This window comes from Bos indicus, chromosome 16, assembly GCF_029378745.1.
Source record: "Bos indicus isolate NIAB-ARS_2022 breed Sahiwal x Tharparkar chromosome 16, NIAB-ARS_B.indTharparkar_mat_pri_1.0, whole genome shotgun sequence".
In the NCBI taxonomy this organism is placed as follows: Eukaryota; Metazoa; Chordata; class Mammalia; order Artiodactyla; family Bovidae; genus Bos; species Bos indicus.
The window spans coordinates 28,338,119-28,358,052 of NC_091775.1; the positions used below are offsets into that span (position 1 = coordinate 28,338,119).

General features: G+C 40.0%; 1 protein-coding gene across 10 annotated transcripts in view; it reads right to left on the minus strand.

Moving 5' to 3' along the window:
* Positions 1 to 19,934, minus strand: part of NVL (nuclear VCP like) — a 179,037-nt gene that overhangs the window by 109,382 nt on the left and 49,721 nt on the right. For 9 of the 10 annotated variants that reach the window (XM_070768021.1, XM_070768020.1, XM_070768027.1 and 6 more), the window contains 2 exons: positions 8,550 to 8,656; positions 681 to 757 (listed from right to left, as the gene is read on the minus strand). In XM_070768021.1, the coding sequence (XP_070624122.1) occupies positions 681 to 757; positions 8,550 to 8,656 (184 nt within the window). Of the gene's footprint in view, positions 1 to 680; positions 758 to 8,549; positions 8,657 to 9,539; positions 9,673 to 19,934 lie in introns of those variants that run through there. The other variant, XM_070768029.1, reaches the window with a different exon arrangement.

A 19,934-nucleotide genomic window follows, 5' to 3' on the forward strand; every position in this document is an offset into this window, starting at 1 on the left:
AACTCCATGTTTCGATGGCAGGGAGCATGGGTTCAATCCCTGCTCGGGGAAGTAAGATCCCACATGCTTTGAGGTTCACCACCTCATTAAAAAAAAAAAACAAACCCCCAAACGGAGGGAGAGATGTGCCCTGTTAAATGTGAATTTCATTTTCTTCCCTGTGACCCAAAATTGGGAAAGTTACTATAATGAAGTTTTATGATAATGAAGAAAACAACAAAAACTCATAACAACCATAAACTATGAAAGTAGAAATATCTGACCTCCTGTTTTCATAGATTGTGTGGATATTAATAGGTGTGCTATGAAAAATGCCTTCTGAGGCTTGAAAAGCTTGTAGATTATTTTCTTTTAAATGCTGAAGCACCTAGATAATTTGGCAGCTGGTAATGAGATGTCTCCTGCAATATTCTGGAAGGACAGAGAGACAAGCTGTGAAGGGCAGTGATGGTGGTCAGGATGGCTGAACACCAGCAGCTGACACACGAGAGGACTCGCCTATTCCTGAGAACTCCTCAGGGCCTCAAAATGGGTGGTCCTGTCTCTAAGAAGGAGGAAGAGCCAGACCCTAGTGCTTTACAGGACTCCTAACTTAATCCTTTTGCTATCACTCTCCTTCATTTTACACATGAGGAAATGGGACCTCAGAGAGTTAAGTGATCTGAGACCGACATACTTACGTGTAACAATCACAGCGAAGGTCACCAGCAATTGCTTCCAAGTTTACATCTGCGTCCAGTGGGGGTTTTGTACCATTCTAAGTGAGAGAGAAACATCCACTTTAGTCGAGACTTTAAAGACCAGTATTTCCCCACATAATAGGTTCTAAACAGACAGTAACGGCTGCTTGACTGAATGAATGTAACTGACTCCCAGACTAGTGTTACAGATTTTTACAAATTTCAGTTTTGAGAAACAAGGTTAAGAAGCTGATCCCAAACTTGGGAAAGCCAAAGGCAAACAGTTCATGCTGGTGAAGTATGACAAACGTGCAAGCACCACAGCCAAAAACAAAACACCGAGAACGAAACCCACACCCTCAATCTTTCCAAGGTGAAGACTCACATTTCCTTTGCCTGATTCAATATGGCAAATACACAAGCAGTAATTAGTTTTGATGTGTATATGTTAGCTTAGTTTTAGTGTGAGGTTGGCTCGGAAGGGAGAAATAACACTGACCATGGCCAGGAAAGAACAATCAGCAAACGGCTCTACAACAAAAGCCTAAAGCCCTCTGTGCTCAATGTCTTCTTTTCCAACCCTTTATCTAAAACTTAACCCTCACTCTGATGCCATCTCCCCTCCAGCTCATACCAAGAGATGCTAGAAAGGACAAGTATCAGAACAGTCTCAAAATTTCAACAACACTTAACATGGTACTTTGCATGCATACAGTACATATCCAATAACATTTTTAGTGACTTACACTGCAGAGGCAAATAAAACAGATTTTAGTGACAAAGTTTACGATGTTAGATGGTAGGCTTATATGTGCTTTATTATTCTGATTCATAACTTATATCTACACTGCATACTGTCTTTCCTTTGTAGCAGATATTACATGGACACAGTTTAAGAAGAAATATATATATAGGAAAATAGCAAATAAACATATGTCATTAAGCCTCAAGTGTAAATATTAGCTCAGCAGGTGCTCTCAGCAGAGGGTCAGACGACCCGGCACTTGAGCCATCACCTTCCTCTAGCACATGCTCAGCAGGTGTCCCTGCAGCTGGGCATGTTTAAGAATTTCACAAACTGTACATATGCTAGCTGCTATTATACGATAAAATGCAAATGTTCATCCATCACAGATTCAAGAAAGTTATGTTTCCCATTCAATCCACTCTGACCTGTGAAATAAACATGGGAAAGTAAACTCTCTGGGTGACCTCAGCAGACAATTTTGGTGCTTTTTTCCTTTCTCTCTCCGGTTGTATATAAAACTAGACAGACTAAGTGACCCCTATGGTTCCTTTTAATATCAATGTTTTCAATTTTGTCAGGGGGCAGAGGTGGGCAGGGATTCAAGGAGGCAGGATCTAGGTTCCCAGATGAGGGACTGGCCCCAAGTCCATGGTAGCACCAAGTTCTTACCAAGTTCTTACCACTGGGTCACCAGGGAATCCCCCCAAAAAACCCAAGATCTTATTACCAGATAAATAGAGATAATTTGGTGCTATATTTAAGAGAGGGAGGGGAAGTCTTGTTTAAATAGTGATGATGAACATGTAATAAGGATTTATTATGATGGAGAAAAATGTTTGGACTTTCCAAGCTACGTCTGCAGTGGGAAAGCCTGAGAATACTGCCTTGTTGAGTCCCAGTCCACTGTAGGAGGAGGCACGGGGTGGGATGAGAGGCTTCCTCATTAGGCCTGAGCCCTTATGAGTCTCTTTAATGTTCCTGAGAAACTATCAACCTTACCCTGACTGTCACCCAGTATATGGACGTTCCCTGCGCTGCTAGAGAATTTTACTTCAAACTATCTATTGTCTGTTTTGATCAAAAACTCAATCATAAGAAATCAATTCATGGAGGAATACCTGAGGATACTTTTATATTTCTCAATATCTAAATTCTATTCTTGGGTCAAGCTGGACTTTCACAGAGGCCCACACATCTCCGAATGCATGTCTTTGAGCTTTCATCAAGTTGTTTTTAATGAGCCGGTTTTTAGTTATGTCCTCAGCTTACACCAGGACAACCACCAGCTTCAGTACTGAAAAGCTTATATTGTGTTTATTGTGTTATTATTGTGCTATTATTTGACAGGGATATTATCAAAAACATCTATCACATCTGAGTGCTTTCTTTATGACACCCTAGAGGAGAAACTTTTCTCACAACTACATACTGGGAGCAATCGCCAACTTCCTATATTCAGGGCACTCTTTTAAATATTTTGAGAAAGCTCAATATATAAAGGAACACAATAAACAAATGCTTATCTAAGAGCAATATTTTAGAAAAATTAACTCCCAATATATTATCAATTGGAAAAAAATAACAAATTGTCCTTTTTTGGGGGTGTGTGTAGTGTGGTCATGGAGAAGGCACTGGAAAAATCCCATGGATGGAGGAGCCCGGTAGGCTGCAGTCCATGGGGTCGCTAAGAGTCGGATACGACTGAGTGACTTCACTTTGACTTTTCACTTTCATGCACTGGAGAAGGAAATGGCAACCCACTTCAGTGTTCTTGCCTGGAGAATCCCAGGGACGGGGGAGCATGGTGGGCTGCCATCTATGGGGTTGCACAGAGTCAGACACGACTGAAGCGACTTAGCAGCAGTAGCAGCAGTGGCGTGGTCAACATAAGATACTTACAAAAGTTTCAATAACAACATTACTTTCCAGTGTGTAGAAATGTGGGCTAAGGAATCTTGGGATCATTAAAATCTAATTATTCCTAACTGAAATGTGGAAATGTTTCTGACCTTCAGTAAGAAGTAAAATGAAAGGTCAATTCTATTTACTGTCAAGTGGGAGCAATTAGAACAAGTTTAAGTGGAATATTAGTAAGCTTATAAAACCAAATATGTAAATACTATAGAGACTCATTTATTAAAATGATACTTACATGTGTATGAAAATATTTAGAACTTTTTATACTGGTCTTCTTCACTACTGATTTATCACCTCTTGAAAGTGCCAAAGTGCTAGATGCTCAGTCGTGTCCGACCCTGCAACCTCATGGACTCTAAAGTCTACCAGGCTCCTCTGTCCATGGGATTTCCCAAGTACTCTTGAGTGGGTTGCCATTCCCTTCTCCTCCCAACCCAAGGGTCAAATCCAGGTCTCCTGCATTGCAGGCAAATTCCTTTACCATCTGAGCTACCAGGGAAGCCCCTCTTAATAAAACTCTAATGGAAGTCTCAATAATTTCATGACTAGAGAAAGCTGAGTCAAAGCAACTGTTAGAGAAAAATAGTCTCTTAAGAATCTGACTTTTGCGACCCCATGGACTGTACCCCTAGGCTCCTCTGTCCATGGGGTTCTCCAAGCATACTGGAGTGGGTTGCCATCTCCTTCTCCAGGGGATCTTCCCAACCCAGGGAATGAACTTTGGTCTCCTGCATTGCAGGTGACCTGAGCCACCAGAGAAGCTGAAAGAGTATTCAAATTCATAGAGACAGAAAGTAGGTGGTTGCCAAGGGGTGGGAGGAGGGTGGAATGGGGAGTTTAATGGGGATAGATTTTTAGGCTGCAAAATGAAGAGTTTTGGAGATGGACTCTTCAACTATGCTTCAATAAAATAAAAAATAAAAAGAAACACACATCTCTGTATCTTGTTGTTGAGAGAGAGTTAGTTTATCAGTAAAATGGAAATAATATTCATGTGAATATTTAAATATTAGAGTTCAAAAAGCAGTTGCAAGGATTAAGCATATTCATATATGCAAAGTACCTAGAACAGAGTGTTTAATAAATATCACTTATCATTCTATCAGATATTTTTATCTTAGCTCATGAAAACTTAACAGTTATACTTCTAGGTGAGATGTTTTATACGTTTTAGTCTTTTGGAGCACATTTTATAAACACTGAGAATCTTGGGTCTTTCAGTAGGGTTTTTATCACCATTTTAAAGATTGCATATTATTATCTCAAAGCATTGGCAGACATCAAATAACCTTTCTGGCTTTCTGAGAAGAGGGTAAGTTTTAATAACACTTATAGGAAAGAAATGGAAATTACGAAAGAAAAAAATTCCACTTGTCCAAGGGGGTTTTTAGTGATAAGCCTCTCATTATCACATGATTACCAGAATCACCAAATACAAAGTATAAAGAAACAGTATGTCATTGCTCACTGTTCTCTTAAGAAACTTAGGCTCCGAGAGATACTGAAAAGTTGCTCTGACCTACACTTTTCAGACCAAGACTAAAGAATTTTATTCTAATCTCCCCATACTATTCCAAGTATTAATTGGAAAAAGAGGAAAGAGTATAAAAACCATCTGGGGACATTAAGTAAAAAGCTAGCAAACTTTGAAATACAATGGCTTACTAAACATTAAAAATGCCAATTTTCCTCACTTTTGGCTGAGTCTTTATAAAGACAACCTGTGGGCAGGAGGTCTGCCTTGTGGACTCTGCCCTGAAGTTAGAGATTCTGCTTCCCTTCCCTCTACCCTGCTTCAGCTTTAGCCATCGACAAAGATGTTTAAACATTTCAGGCCTCTGGAGGGGAAAAGTGAGGTAAGGATGTGAAATGCAGTGCAAGGAGCTCTCCTCAGAGGGCAACAAAATGTGCCTGGCTGCCCAGGCCCGAGCGGGTCCCTTCCTGTGGAATGGGTCTGAGAACACGACACACTTGAAACTGCTACAAAAACAAAGTCGAAGAAAAAGTGGCCCAGAGCCCTCCTTAGCCTTTAGCATAGACAGATGTTGAGAACTGACAATTTAACGGTCTAAACCACAAGCCCACAAAAGTTCCTTTCGAAGCTGTACAGATTTTTATCAGTCTTTTGCTTTTTCTTTTCTTTCAACAGTCACAACTTTGTGCAGGGAAGCTGCCCAAAAAGCCTTTCTAGCTAATTCTAGGCCCTTCCCTTTTAACCTCAACATTTATGTTTTTGTTTGGGAAAAAATTCTCCATACCCCTCCCCCTAATATACAGCTATATGTTCATGATAGAAAAATCTGGAAATATAAAGCCACCAAGACAGAGAAAAGCAGGCCCTGACATCCAGCAAGTGGCCCATGGCATTGCTATGAGTTGACTGGGCTCACAGCTAGGCAGTGGTGCTCTTCTGTTGAACATAAACACTTTTTTTTTTTATAGAACATCAACATCAAACAAGCCCATTCCTGACCAGGATGGATCGACAGAAAAACAAGACTCCTGGATAATCACGTCTGTTGTTTTTCAGTCACTAAGTCATGTCCGACTCTTTGTCCGACTCTAAGCCATGCCAGTAGGTTCGGTGTCTGGTGAAGGCCACTTTCTGGTTCACAGACTTTCTTTTTGCTATAATATCAAACGATGAAAGCAGGGAGGGAGCTTTCTGGGGCCTCACTGTGGTGCTGTTCAGTCACTAAGTCGTGTCCAACTCTTCGCGACCCCATGGACTACAGCACAGCAGGCTCTCTTGTCTTTCATTATCCCCTGGAGTTTGCTCATTCACGTCCACTGAGTCTAGTGATGCTATCCAACCATCTCATCCTCTGCTTCCATCTTTTCCTTTTGCCTTCAATCTTTCCCAGCATCATGGTCTATTCTAGTGAGTCAGTTCTCTGTATCAAGTGGCCAAAGTACTGGAGCTTCAGATTCAGCATCAGTCCTTCCAATGAATATTCAGGGTTGATTTCTTTTAGGATTGACTAGTTTTATCTCTTTGGAGTCCAAGGGACTCTCAAGAGTCTTCTTCAGCACCACAGTTCAAAAACATCAACTCTTCGGTGCTCAGTCTTCTTTGTGGTCAAACTCTCACATCATACATGATTCCTGGAAAATCATAGCTTTGACTACACAGACCTTTGTCAGCAAAGTGAGGTCTCTGCTTTTTAATATGCTGTCTAGGTTGGTCATAGCTTTTCTTCCAAGGAGCAAGTGTCTTTTAATTTCATAGCTGCAGCCACCATCTGCAGTGATTTTAGAGCCCAAGAAAATGAAATCTGTCACAGGTTCTACTTCTTCCCCTTCTATTTGCCATGAAGTAATGGGACCAGAAGCCATGATCTTAGTTTTTTGAATGTTGAGTTTCAAGTCAGCTTTTTTACTCTCTTCTTTTACCTTCATCAAGAAACTCTTTAGTTCCTCTTCATTTTCTGCCATTAGTGATATCATCTTCATTTCTAAGGTTGCTGATATTTCATCTGGTAATCTTGATTCCACTTTATGCTTCATCCAGTCCAGCATTTCGCATTCTGCATATAAGTTAAATAAGCCAGGTGACAATATATAGCCTTGTCGTACTCCTTTTCCAATTCTGAACCAGTCTGTTGTTCCATGTCCAGTTCTAAGTGCTGCTTCTTGACGCACACATAGGTTTCTCAGAAGATGACAGGTAAGGTGGTCTGGTATTCCCATCTCTTTAAGAATTTTCCACAGTTTGTTGTGATCCACACAGTCAAAGGCTTTAGCATAGTCAATGAAGCAGAGTAGATATTCTTCTGGAATTCTCTTGCCTTCTTTATGATCCAACGGATGTTGGCAATTTGATCTCTGGTTCCTTAGCCTTTTCTAAAACCAGCTCGTACATCTGGAATTTCTCAGTTCACATACTGCTGAAGCTTAGCTTGAAGGATTTTGAGCATAACCTTATTAGCTTGTGAAACAAGTGCAACTGTGTGTAGTTTGAACATTCTTTGGCATCGCCCTTCTTTGGGACTGGAATGAAAACTGACCTTTTCCAGTCCTGTGGCCACTGCTGAGTTTTCAAAAACTGCAGACATATTGAGTGTAGCATTTTAACAGCACGTCTTTCATGATCTGAAATAGCTCAGCTGGAATTCCATTACCTCCACTAGCTTTGTTCATAGTAATGCTTCCTCAGGCCCACCTGACTTTACACTCCTGGATGTCTGGCTCTAGGTGAGTGACCACACCATTGTGGTTATCTGGGTCATTAAGACTTTTTAAATATAGTTCTGTGTATTCTTGCCACTTTTACAAGAGAAATGCAAATCAAAACTATGAGGTATCACCTCACACCAGTCAGAATGGCCATCATCAAAGTCTACAATCAATGCTGGAGAGGGTATGAAGACATGTGACCCTCGTGTACCACTGGTGGGAATGTACACTGATAATAGCCACTATGCAGAACAGTATGAGGTTTCTCAAAGCTACCAAATGACCCAGCAACCTTATTACTGGGCATATATCTGGAGAAAACCATAATTCAAGAACACACAAGCACCCCCGTATTCACTGCAGCACTATTTACACAAGCCAGGACACGGAAATGACCTAAATGTCCATCAACAGAGAAACGGATAAAGAAGATGTGGACATACATACAATGGGATATTCCTCAGCCATAAAAAGGAATGAAATTGGGTCATTTGTAGAGAAATGGATGAACCTAAAAACTGCCATACAGAGTGAAGTAAGTCAGAGAAAAACAAATATTGTATATTAATGCATATATGTGGAATCTAGAAAAATGGTAAAGATGATCTTATTTGCAAAGCAAAAGTAGTAGAGAACACATGTATGGGTGCCAAGGAGGAAAGAGGGGTGGTGGGAGGAAATGGGAGACTGGGACTGACATATATGTATACACTAGGTAACATATATGTATAAAATAGGTAACTAAGGAGAACCTATTATATAGCACAGGGAACTCCAGTGCTGTGTTGACCTAAATGGGAAGGAAATCCCCAAAAGAGGGGATATATGTATACATATAGCTGATTCACTTTTCTGTACAGTAGAAACACAACACTGTAAAGCAACTACAATCCAATAAAAATTAATTAAAAAATTATAAATAATAGTTCACCTTCTCCCTTGGGAGATATAGGTTGGGCAATATTTAAACCTATCTATATTTAAAATGTCAGAAATATACACAAAAATATACCATTTCCTTTACTCACTTTTGTGATAGTTTTTAAGATGGCGAGACGATCTGCTGGGGGTGGTAAACCCACAAAGAGTGTTTTGTCCAGGCGGCCTGGGCGCAGGATTGCAGGGTCAATGATATCTAGAGACAAAGGGAGGAAAAGCCTTAAATAAATAAAATAAAATCTTTTACAAAATATAATTAACATGAGAGACAGGAAGAGTACATTTTTAAGAGAAAAAAACTGATAAATTACAGTAGTTTTAGAAATAAAAGATTCTCCTTGTCCTTAAAAAAGTGAAGTCTATCTATCCACCTCCTGCCCCAAACCTGTTTTCCTTCAGGATTCTCAAACTTATATGATGACCCCTGCCTGTCCCCCAAATACCAGGCAGGTTTCTCCCTTCCTTCTAATTGGTGACACATTCTATCAATTTTATCAAGTCTGCTTCCAATTACCTCAAACCTCAGTCAAGGCCAAATGTAATGTCCCCTTAACTGGTTCTTTTCTAAATTTCCCCTCCCTGGGACCCCTCACAATGCTGCCAGAGTTATCTTCCTAAAATACATATTCAGTTCTCTCAAATCCAGCTCCACCCTGCAGAATGAAGCCTGACACTTTCACCACCACGTGTCTGACAAGCCTAAGGGTTACCTGACTCTACAGGGCAAAGGTTCGTAAACATTGTGGTCTTAGGAAACCACTGCACTTTAAAAATGGAGTACACTTTACTGATGATTCCTTTTTACTGATGATTCCTTTCTACTGATGATTCCACTTTACTGATGATTTCCTCTCTCTCTTGTCCTTCCCTAAATCCCCTTATCCTAGGCAGCCACTGATCCGTTTTATCACGATGGATTAGTTTGCATTTTCTTGAATTTTATGTAAGTGGAATCATACAGCATATACTGTCTGCTTTCTTTTACTCAACATAATTATTTCGAGATTCACCTAAGTTGTCATATGTATCAGTACTTAACTGTTTTTTATTGCTGAGCGGCATTCCATTGTGTGGCTATATCACATTTGTTTTTTAATTCTTCTGTTGACAAACATTTGGTTCATTTCCAGTTTTGGACTACTATAAACAGAGATGCTGTGGCCACTCAAGTACTAGTCTTTGTATATGCTTTTGTTTCTCTTCAGTAAACACCTGTGTATGGGATGCAAAGCAGTATGGCAATAACACACTGCAGGTGTACATTTAACTTTTAAAAATCAACAAGCTGCTTTCCATACAAGCTGTACCATCTTACATTGCCAACAGTAATACATTCATATACTCTGTATCCTTGTCAGTTCTTAGTACAGTTAATCTTTTGTTGTTGTTGCATTATGATTTAATCTAATTGTACAAAACCTTGAAATTACAACTCCTCTCCATTTCTAAGTGGAAGGATATGTGTGCCTCCATATTCAATTCTGCAGTTACCTCTGAGTCATAAAGTGCGTTTTACATCATGATGGATCAATGTAGAATTACCACGTAATATCTCAAATTACATAAAATGGAAGCAATTTTTAAAGCTTTGTGGGAAGTTTTCGTACTAATGATAAAAGTTTTTCTTTTTTTAGGGAAACTGAATTATAATGTATCATGTAACTGTATTTTAAAATGTTGGTCACTGAGTATCATGAACTTTGAACTGGTTTCTACTCCTAAAAGTGTACCATCACTAAGGTAAGACAACCAAAGTCTTCCTTCAATTCAAAACCCTCAATTGTGTTTCTTTACAAAATAAGATTTGTGTAATCAACTGCCTTCTATGGGACAAGTACTATGGTAATAGTGGATTAAACTATTACACAATATTTTAGTTCTTTAAGGAAAAAACAGGCTTTCAGGTTAAAACAACAATTTGTAACGAAAACTTTAATCCCAAGAATTCTCACAAAATATATTACAAATGACAGTATGGAAAAAAATTCTTACACAGTATCTCAAAGTTCAGCTCTATAATGTACCCTTAAATTGGAGGCCACAGTTATCTTGAATAGTCTCAAATTTCCAAATAAAGAATGTTACAAAGAGCTATGTATTCATATACATAACTCAGTGAAACTACAAACCAACTTACCTTAACTCAGTGAAACTATGAACCATGCCGTGTAAGGCCACCCGAGACAGATGCGTCATGGTGAAAAATTCTGACAAAACATGGTCCACTGGAGGAGGCATGGCAAACCACTCCAGTATTCTTGCCTTTAGAACCCCATGAACAGTATGAAAAGGCAAAAGACATGACACTGAAAGATGAACTCCCCAGATCGGTAGGTGCTCAATATGCTACTTGGAAAGAGTGGAGAAATACCACCAGAAAGAATGAAGAGACGGAGCCAAAGTGAAAAGAACACCCAACTGTGGATGTGACTGGTGATGGGAGTAAAGTCCAGTGCTGTAAAGAACAACATTAACATTGCACAGGAACCTGGACTGTTAGGTTAGGTCCATGAATCAAGACAAACTGATTCAAACAGGAGATGCAAAGAGTGAATATCAACATTTTAGGAATCAGGGAACTAAAATGGATGGGAATAGGGGAATTTAACTCAGATGACCATTATATCTACTACTGTGGGCAAGAATCCCTTAGAAGAAATGGAGTAGCCATCAGAGTCAACAAGAGTCCAAAATGCAGTACTTGGGTGAAATTTCAAAAACAACAGAATCATCTCTGCTCATTTCCAAGGCAAACCATTCAATATCACAGTAATCCAAGTCTATGCCCCAACCAGTAATGCTTAAGAAGCTGAAACTGAACGGTTCCATGAAGACCTACAAGATCTTCTAGAACTAACACCCTAAAAGATGTCCTTTGCATTATAGGGGACTGGAATGCAAGAGTAGGAAGTCATGAGATACTGATGAAGTGAAGTTGCTCAGTCACGTCCAACTCTTTGCAACCCCATGGACTGTAACTTACCAGGCTCCTCCATCCATGGCATTTTCCAGGCAAGAATACTGCAGTGGGGTGCCACCCAGGGGATCTTCCTGACTCAGGGATTAAGCCCAGGTCTCCTGCATTGCAGGCAAATGCTTTAACCCTCTGAGCCAATAGGGAAGCCCACCACCAGGAAATCACATACAGAACTTCTGACCCAAAGCAAAGGCAAACTAACTTTTTTGAAATTTCTAGGATTCCACACCAAGTGGAAAACCTCTTGTCCAGTGCGAACACCAACGGTGGAACTCTCAAACCTCTCATCTAGATGCCCACATAGTCTTCTCCCATCTAGCCCTGCATCTCAGGGATCTTCCAATTCAACAAAAGCAAAGCTGGGAGGGCTTCTGGCAACCCACATTCTTTGGAGTGGTCCAAAATAGTCTAAAGGTCATTCCAATTCAGCCGTCATCATAGTTTCCAAGATTACCTACATAACTTCACAGTCTAATGGACAGGAATCACAATGCATTTCTAAATCCTGGCTTAGAAATATCGAGGCTCAAATCCGTACACCTTCAGCTGGGTCTTCCTGGTGCCCTCCCGCCTGGCACTCACGTACGCTCTCACAGACTCGGCATCCATGAAAGGCCCTATAATTAGTCTCTTTCATTTTAGTCATCCTAAGGTTGGCAGTGATATCTCACTGCAGCTTTAATCTGCATTTCCTTGATGACTAATGACACTGAGCACCTTTTCATCTGTCACCTGTATACTTTCTGTGATGAGGTGTCTGTACAAATCTTTTGCCTATTTTTAATACCTTTTGTTGCTGTTGAGTTTTTAGTTATGTTGTTGAGTTCATGAAATATCCTTTATCAAATAACATGCTTTGCAAATTTTCTCTCAGTCTGTGGTCTTTTTATTCTCTTAGTGGCATCCTTTGAAGACCATTTCAATTAAACCACTTGCTCGAAAGACTGCACTTTTGGTATCACATCTATGAAATCTTTTGCTTGATCCAAGGTAGAAAAAATTTTACCCTATGTTTTCTTCTAGCAGTCTTGTAGCTTTGGATTTTCATTGGTCTTTGATCATTTGAGTTCATTTTTACACATCATAAAAGGTATGGATCAAAGTTTACTCTTCTTGCATATGGATATTCAATTGTCCCATCACTGCTGAAAAGGTCATCCTTTTCCCACCAGTGCCTTTGTGCTTTATTAAAAAAAAAAAGTCAATTGTCCACATATTTGTAGAAACATTGTTTTGATTCTATAATCCAATGATCTATATGTCTATGTCTATGCCAATACCATGCTGTGAAAACATCTTTTATTTTAAACATAAAAATGCAGATTTTTTTTTTAAATTTTTATTTATTTAGTTTTATTTATCTGGCTGTACCAGGTCTTAGTTATGGCATGTAAACTCTCAGTTGAGGCACGTGGGTTCTAGTTCCCTGACCAGGGCCTGAACCTGCGCCTCATGCACTGGGAGCACAGTCTTAACCTCTGGACCACCAGGGAAGTCCACAAATGTAGGTCTTAAAGCCAGATCGGCATGTCTCAAAATAAAGCTTGATATAAACAATCCCTATTGTATTTAGAAAGGATTCTTAGTTTAGGACTTTAATAATAATTTAAACTCTCTTACCAAAAAACATTACATTTAGTATTTTAGAGTTTATTATTTTAAGAAATTATTTACTTACTTTATTTACAGTAAAAAGCATCCTGAGAACTTTACATGCCATAAAGTGTGCATGCTAGGGTGGGTGGGTGGGGGGGTTAGATGACTTAAACAATGCTCCAACAAAAGCTCTTATAAATTTTCATGTATTACATCATTTCTCAAAGAAAAGCTGGTTCATACTCAACAATTCGGTTTCACTACAGGCATCTTAATGATGACTGAGATTCCGATCTTTCTCCATCAGTTCCCACCCTGGTTAAGGCCAACAGATCCTTCCAGTTTTTCAGGCCTGAAATCTGGGAGTCATACTGGATTCCATTCTTCCACATCTATATTCAAGCCATTAGCAAATCCTGTCAACTCTATGATACAACATATTCAGATTCTTTCTACCCCCAGATATTACCTGATTCAAACTATCATCTTCTACTTGGATTATTTTTACAGCTTCCTAAATGGTTCCTTACCTAATTGTGTCAGAACTTTAAGTTGAAGACTCAAGATAACAATTCTTACCCTCTTCGGTTTCTAACAGAACAATTCTTAACTTTGCAATGAAGAAGTCATCAACAATTCTAAAGATTTAAGGACAAAATCCATTCGCTTACAAATCAGACAGATGCAGAACAGGAGAAACTCTTCCTCAGCTATTGATCAAAAAGCAACTGCTATCCTATACAGTTCAGTTCAGTTCAGTCACTCAGGCGTGTCTGACTCTTTGTGACCCCATGAATCGCAGCACGCCAGGCCTCCCTGTCCATCACCAACTCCCGGAGTTCACTCAGACTCACGTCCATTGAGTCAGTGATGCCATCCAGCCATTTCATCCTCTGTCGTCCCCTTCTCCTCCTGCCCCCAATCCCTCCCAGCATCAGAGTCTTTTCCAATGAGTCAACTCTTCGCATGAGGTGGCCAAAGTACTGGAGTTTCAGCTTTAGCATCATTCCTTCCAAAGAAATCCCAGGGCTGATCTCCTTCAGAATGGACTGGGTGGATCTCCTTGCAGTCCAAGGGCCTCTCAAGAGTTTTCTCCAACACCACAGTTCAAAAGCATCAATTCTTTGGCGCTCAGCTTTCTTCACAGTCCAACTCTCACATCCATACACGACCACAGGAAAAACATAGCCTTGACTAGACGGACCTTTGTTGGCAAAGTAATGTCTCTGCTTCTCAATATGCTATCTAGGTTGGTCATAACTTTCCTTCCAAGGAGTAAGTGTCTTTTAATTTCATGGCTGCAGTCACCATCTGCAGTGATTTTGGAGTCCCCCAAAATAAAGTCTGACATTGTTTCCACTGATTCCCCATCTACTTCCCATGAAGTGATGGGACCAGATGCCATGATCTTCGTTTTCTGAATGTTGAGCTTTAAGCCAACTTTTTTACTCTCCACTTTCACTTTCATCAAGAGGCTTTTTAGCTATCCTATTAAGTACTCAAAAAAAGCTAAAATTTAAGAGCTAACAGTAGCAACTTTCAACTTACAGAAAATAATTTGTTACCGATGGACCTTCAATTTTCAACAATGCTGCCAAGACAATTCTATGGGGAAAAGATTAGTCTTTGCAACAAAGGATCCTGAGACACATGAATAGCCTGAAAAAGGATGAACACCTTTCTCACAACAGATAAAAATTAACTCAAAATGGATCAAAGACCTAAATATGAGCACTAAAAGTATAAAACTCTTAAGAGAAAACGTAGGAGTTAATCTCTGTGACCTCAGGATAGGCAATGATTGCTTAGGTATGATAATAGCAAAAGAAACTGATATAAAATAGAAACCTACTTACTTCTCTCCAAGTGCTCTCCATTTCAACAAGTAGCAAACTTTTTACCTAGCTTTTAGGTAAAAAAATCTAATAGTAACCTTTGTTTATTCTCTGTCTCACATCCACATCTAATTACAGTACTTTCTATTGGTTTAACCTTCAAAATATATCCCAAAGTGGGATCAGCTCCCACTGATCACTTCTTAATTCTCCCACCACACTCACACCAATTCTGCTCTGGACCATGGATCTTCTAACTCAGATGCTCCTCTATGTTAAGAACTCCTTTGGGACTACAGTGAAATGTATGGACTCCTTGTCAAAAACTTGCTTTAATGCATAACGCAAAATGCACAGGATTACAAAGAAATCAATGGTATTAAAAGTTACCAAACTGTTAGGAAAACAAAATTTTGAATAACACATATGAAGTGAAGTCGCTCAGTCGTGTCTGACTCTTTGCGACCCTGTGGACGGTAGCCTAACAAGCTCCTCCGTCCATAGGATTTTCTAGGCAAGAGTATTGGAGTGGGTTGCCATTTCCTTCTCCAAGGGATCTTCCCAATCCAGGGATCGAACCTGGGTCTCCCACATTGTAGGCAGACGCTTTACCGTCTGAGCCACCAGGGAAGTTTCTAATAATACATGTACTTCCTTAATAATATCTTAAACAGCAAGTCTGATTAAACTAATTGTGGAGTAGTATAGATATTAACAGTATTGTGTGATATCTGCAAAGACTGTAAGGTGACAGAGAAATAGCTACAAGTTCACAGTTCCAGGTATACTCTGTCTTGTCACCAACGTTCATAATTTAGGGAAATGCTAAAATTCAGTTAGACGTTGGTGAAATTAAAAGTTTGTCACATTTAGGCTCATGTCTGCATGCGTGTGCATGCGTGCTAAGTCACGCAGTCGTGTCTGACTCTTTGTGACTCTATGGACTGTGGCTAGCCAGGCTCCTCTGTCCATGGGATTCTCCAAGTAAGAATACTGGAGTGGGCTGCCATGCCCTCCTCCAGGGATCTTTCCACCCAGGGACTGAACCTGCGTCTCCTGGCAGATGGGTTCTTTACCACTAGCACCACCTGGGAAGCCCCATGTAGGGTCCTGCTGCTGCTAAGTAGCTTCAGTCGGGTCCGACTCTGTGCGACCCCACAGACGGCAGCCCACCAGGCTCCCCAGTCCCTGGGATTCTCCAGGCAAAAACAATGGAGTGGGTTGCCACTTCCTTCTCCAATGCATGAAAGTGAGAAGTGAAAGTGAAGTCTAGATCCCTTAAATTCTAGCTACAGATCCCCAAGGTTAAGAATATCATTTTAAGTTAATTTTTGTGAAAGGCGTAAGATCTACGTCTAGTTTTTTTTTTTTTTTTTGCATGTGAGTGTACACCTGTTACAGCACCATTTGTTGAAAAGACTATCCTTTCTGTTAGGATACTGTCTTTGTTCCTTTGTCAAAGATCAGTCGCCTATTATCTGTGTGAGTCTATTTCTGGCTTCTGTTCGGTTCCATTGATTTATCTTATCCTTTCGTCAGTACTACACTGTCTTGATTATCACAGCTTTATAATAAATATTGAAGCTGGGTAGTGCCAGTCCTCCAATTTTATTCTTTTTTGTTTATTTAAATTTTTATTTACTTTTTATATTTTGGCTGCGCTGGGTCTTTGTTGCTGAACACAGGCTTTTAGTTGTGGTAAGCAGGGGCTACCCTCCAATGGTGGTGCACAGGCTTCTCAACTGCCATGACCTCTCCTGTTTCAGAGCACAGGCTCTATAGCATGCAGGTTTCAGCAGTTGTGGTTCACGGGCCTCAATGCCAGAGGCCTGTGGAATCTTCCTGGACCAGGGATTGAACCCGAATCCCCTGCCCTGGCAAGTGAATTCTTAACCAGTGGACCATCAGGGAAGTCCCTGTTCTCTCCTTTAATACTGTGCTTGCTCTTCTGAGTCTTTTGCGTTTCCAAATAAACTTTAGCCTTTCCATATAAACTTTAGAATAAACTTGCACTTCCATATAAACTTTAGAATATAAACTTTGCCCTTCAATATCAACTTTAGAAACAAATGTTCTTTAAAAAAAACTTGCTAGGATTGTTTTGAATCTATAGACCAAACTGGGAAGACCAACATCTTGACAGCACTGAGTCTTCCTATCAGACACAAGAGATATCTATTTATTCAGATCTTTGACTTTTTTCCATCAGAGTTTCATAGTTTGCTTCATACAGATCTTGTACATATTTTATTAACTTATACCTAAGTCCCTGTTTTTCTTTCTTTTTGGTGCTGATGTAAATGGTATTGTATTTTCAATTTCAAACTCCAATTATTCATTGCCAGCACTGACCAACTTATTTTTGAAAAAGGTGTAAAAGTGACTCAGTGGAGGAAGGAGTCTTTTCAATGAATGATGGTAGAACAACTAGATACCACAGGGGGAAAAAAAAACCTTTGACCTAAACTTTGTGCCTCACATAAGTGACCTAACAACAGATCACAGTTTAAGTGTGAAACATAACCATAACACTTTGAAAGAAAACACTGGAGACAATCTTTGCAACATAGTTTTGAAAAACAGATTTTAGACATGGTCCTCAGAAAGTAATGTATAAAAGGAAATAAGATGATGAAAAGACAAGCTATAGACTGGGACAAAGATGCAAGAAAAACTGAATCTCTCTTAGCCTTATTGATAGAAATCACAGTAACTCAAGCAAAGTCTGACAACCTCTTTAAAAATGAACATATATTTATCATATGACCCAGCAACCATGCTCCCAGGCATCTATTTCAAAGAAACAAATTATGTCCACACAAGAACCTGTATGTAGGTGTTCAGGGCAGCTTTATATGAAGCACTCAAAAACTGGAAATGAACATAATGCCCCCAAGAAGAGAATGGTTAAGCAAACCAGGACCTACCTCCACACCATAGAATATTACTCAGTACTGAAAAGGAACAGCCTATTGATACATACAAGAATTCCAATCAGTCTCATATTTTGCCACCTGATATGAAGAGTTGACTCATTGGAAAAGAATTCTAATGCTGGGAAAGATCGAAGGCAGGAAGAAAAGAGGAACACAGAAGATGAGATGGTTGGATGGCATCACCGACTCAAAGGACATGAGTTTGAGCAAATTCTGGGAGATGGTGAAGGACAGGGAAGCCTGGTGTGCTGCAGTCCACTGGGTTGCAAAGAGTCAGACACGACTTAGCAACTGAACAACATGGGCATTAGAATAGGTGAATAAAGTCAACCTACAGGTCACATTTTGTATGATTACTTTCATACAAAATTCTTAAAGTGATACAGTTATAGAGATGGAGACCAGACTAGCAGTTGCCCTGAGTTAGAGATGGGGGGAGAGAGGTGGTTATTTCCATAAAGGGACAGCAGGAAGGAGGTCTGTGTGGTGATGGAACAGTTCTTGTGTTGACTGCAATGGGATTACATGAATCCACACATGTGCTAAAACAGCACAGAAATAGACAAAATTACACAAATGTCTATTTCCTGGTTTTGATTTTGTACCATAGTTATGTAAAATGTAACAACTGGGTAAATGGAACGTCTGTGCATTATTTTTTATGATTTCCTGTGAGTTTATAAATGTTTCAAAATACAAAGTTATTAATAAAAAAAGTCATGTATTTTATAAAAAGAAAACTAGATCACATCATTCCCATTCAAAAAATCTTCACGGCAGAATAAAACCCACACCCCATACTGTGGCCTAAAAGGCCCCTTGCTCCTCTCCATTACTGACTCCCCCCCGCCCCCCGCAGGTCTTTTCACTTGAGACACACTAGCCGTGCTGGTTCTCCAAACTTGTTCTCACCTCAGGGCCTTTACACTTATTGTTTCCTACCTGGAACGCCTTCTCTCAGATTATTGTATAGCTCAATTCTTCACATTATTTGGTTTCCTGCTCATATGTCACTTCTTCTGAAGAAGGCTTCCTGGACCATCATATCTAAGTTAGCATTCCTTTCCCCAAAATAGACATTCTCCATCCTCTTACCCTGTTTTATTGGACTGCCTATTACTTATTCCCTGTTCAGCCCCAAATCAGAACATATGCAGGCAAATAAGTTTTCTGAATTGTTAACCTTTGAATTCCCAAAGCTCAGTAGGACCAGGCATATAATAAAAATTCTGTAAAAATGAGTGAAAAAGTAAATCTTCTGAGATTAAAGAAAACTATACTGATATAACTGATCCATATACAACACCAAACCGTAAGGCTGAATGTATAACTTGCACCATAACACAAAGAATATGATGAGAGAAAAATTTACATAACAAGGATTAAAGATAACTACATGTTTTTACATTCCGAATTCTCTCCCTTTGAATCTGGCTCTTCCTGTCACTGTCCTGACAGAGAACTTGTCTAATCTGGGCCTTACCTTAAAGAGGAATGGCAACTTCTGCCTTTATCTCTTGGAATCCAGCTGTTGTCTAAGAAGGGTGAGTACTCAGAGAGCCATGCTAACAGAAGTCAAGCCACATGGCGAGGCCTTGGAAGAGGACAACTGCTAAGGGAGAGGGGAGGCATAATGCCAAGGAGCACCAAGGCGTCACCTCGGAAGGGATTCTCTGGCCCAGCCATGCCTGCTGGTGGCATGTGGATCACAGATGAACCCCCTGGACAAGCCCTCCCTGAATTCCCGACCTACAAAATGAGGAACAATGCAAAAATGGTGATTTTAAGACACTAAGTATGGTAGCAGTTTGTCACGCAGCAATAGCTGACCAGTACATCAGGCAAGAGCGGATTTCTTAAAGCTAACCAGGAAAGAAGTTATAAACAACCACACAGAATGTCACAGGATAGAATACAATGGGACAGAACTGCCAAACAAGCATCAATACAAGCAGAGAGACCCAGAACATCTGTTTTTAAGTTTATGTGGCTCCTCAATGTAATTGGGAGGAAGTGATGGGTGAGGTACAGTAGAGAGGAAGACAATACTCAAGGATGCTGGAAAGAACAAAACACAGGGGCCACGTGATGATTCAGCCTCCATTCACTGGCTAAGCTCAGTAGACGACT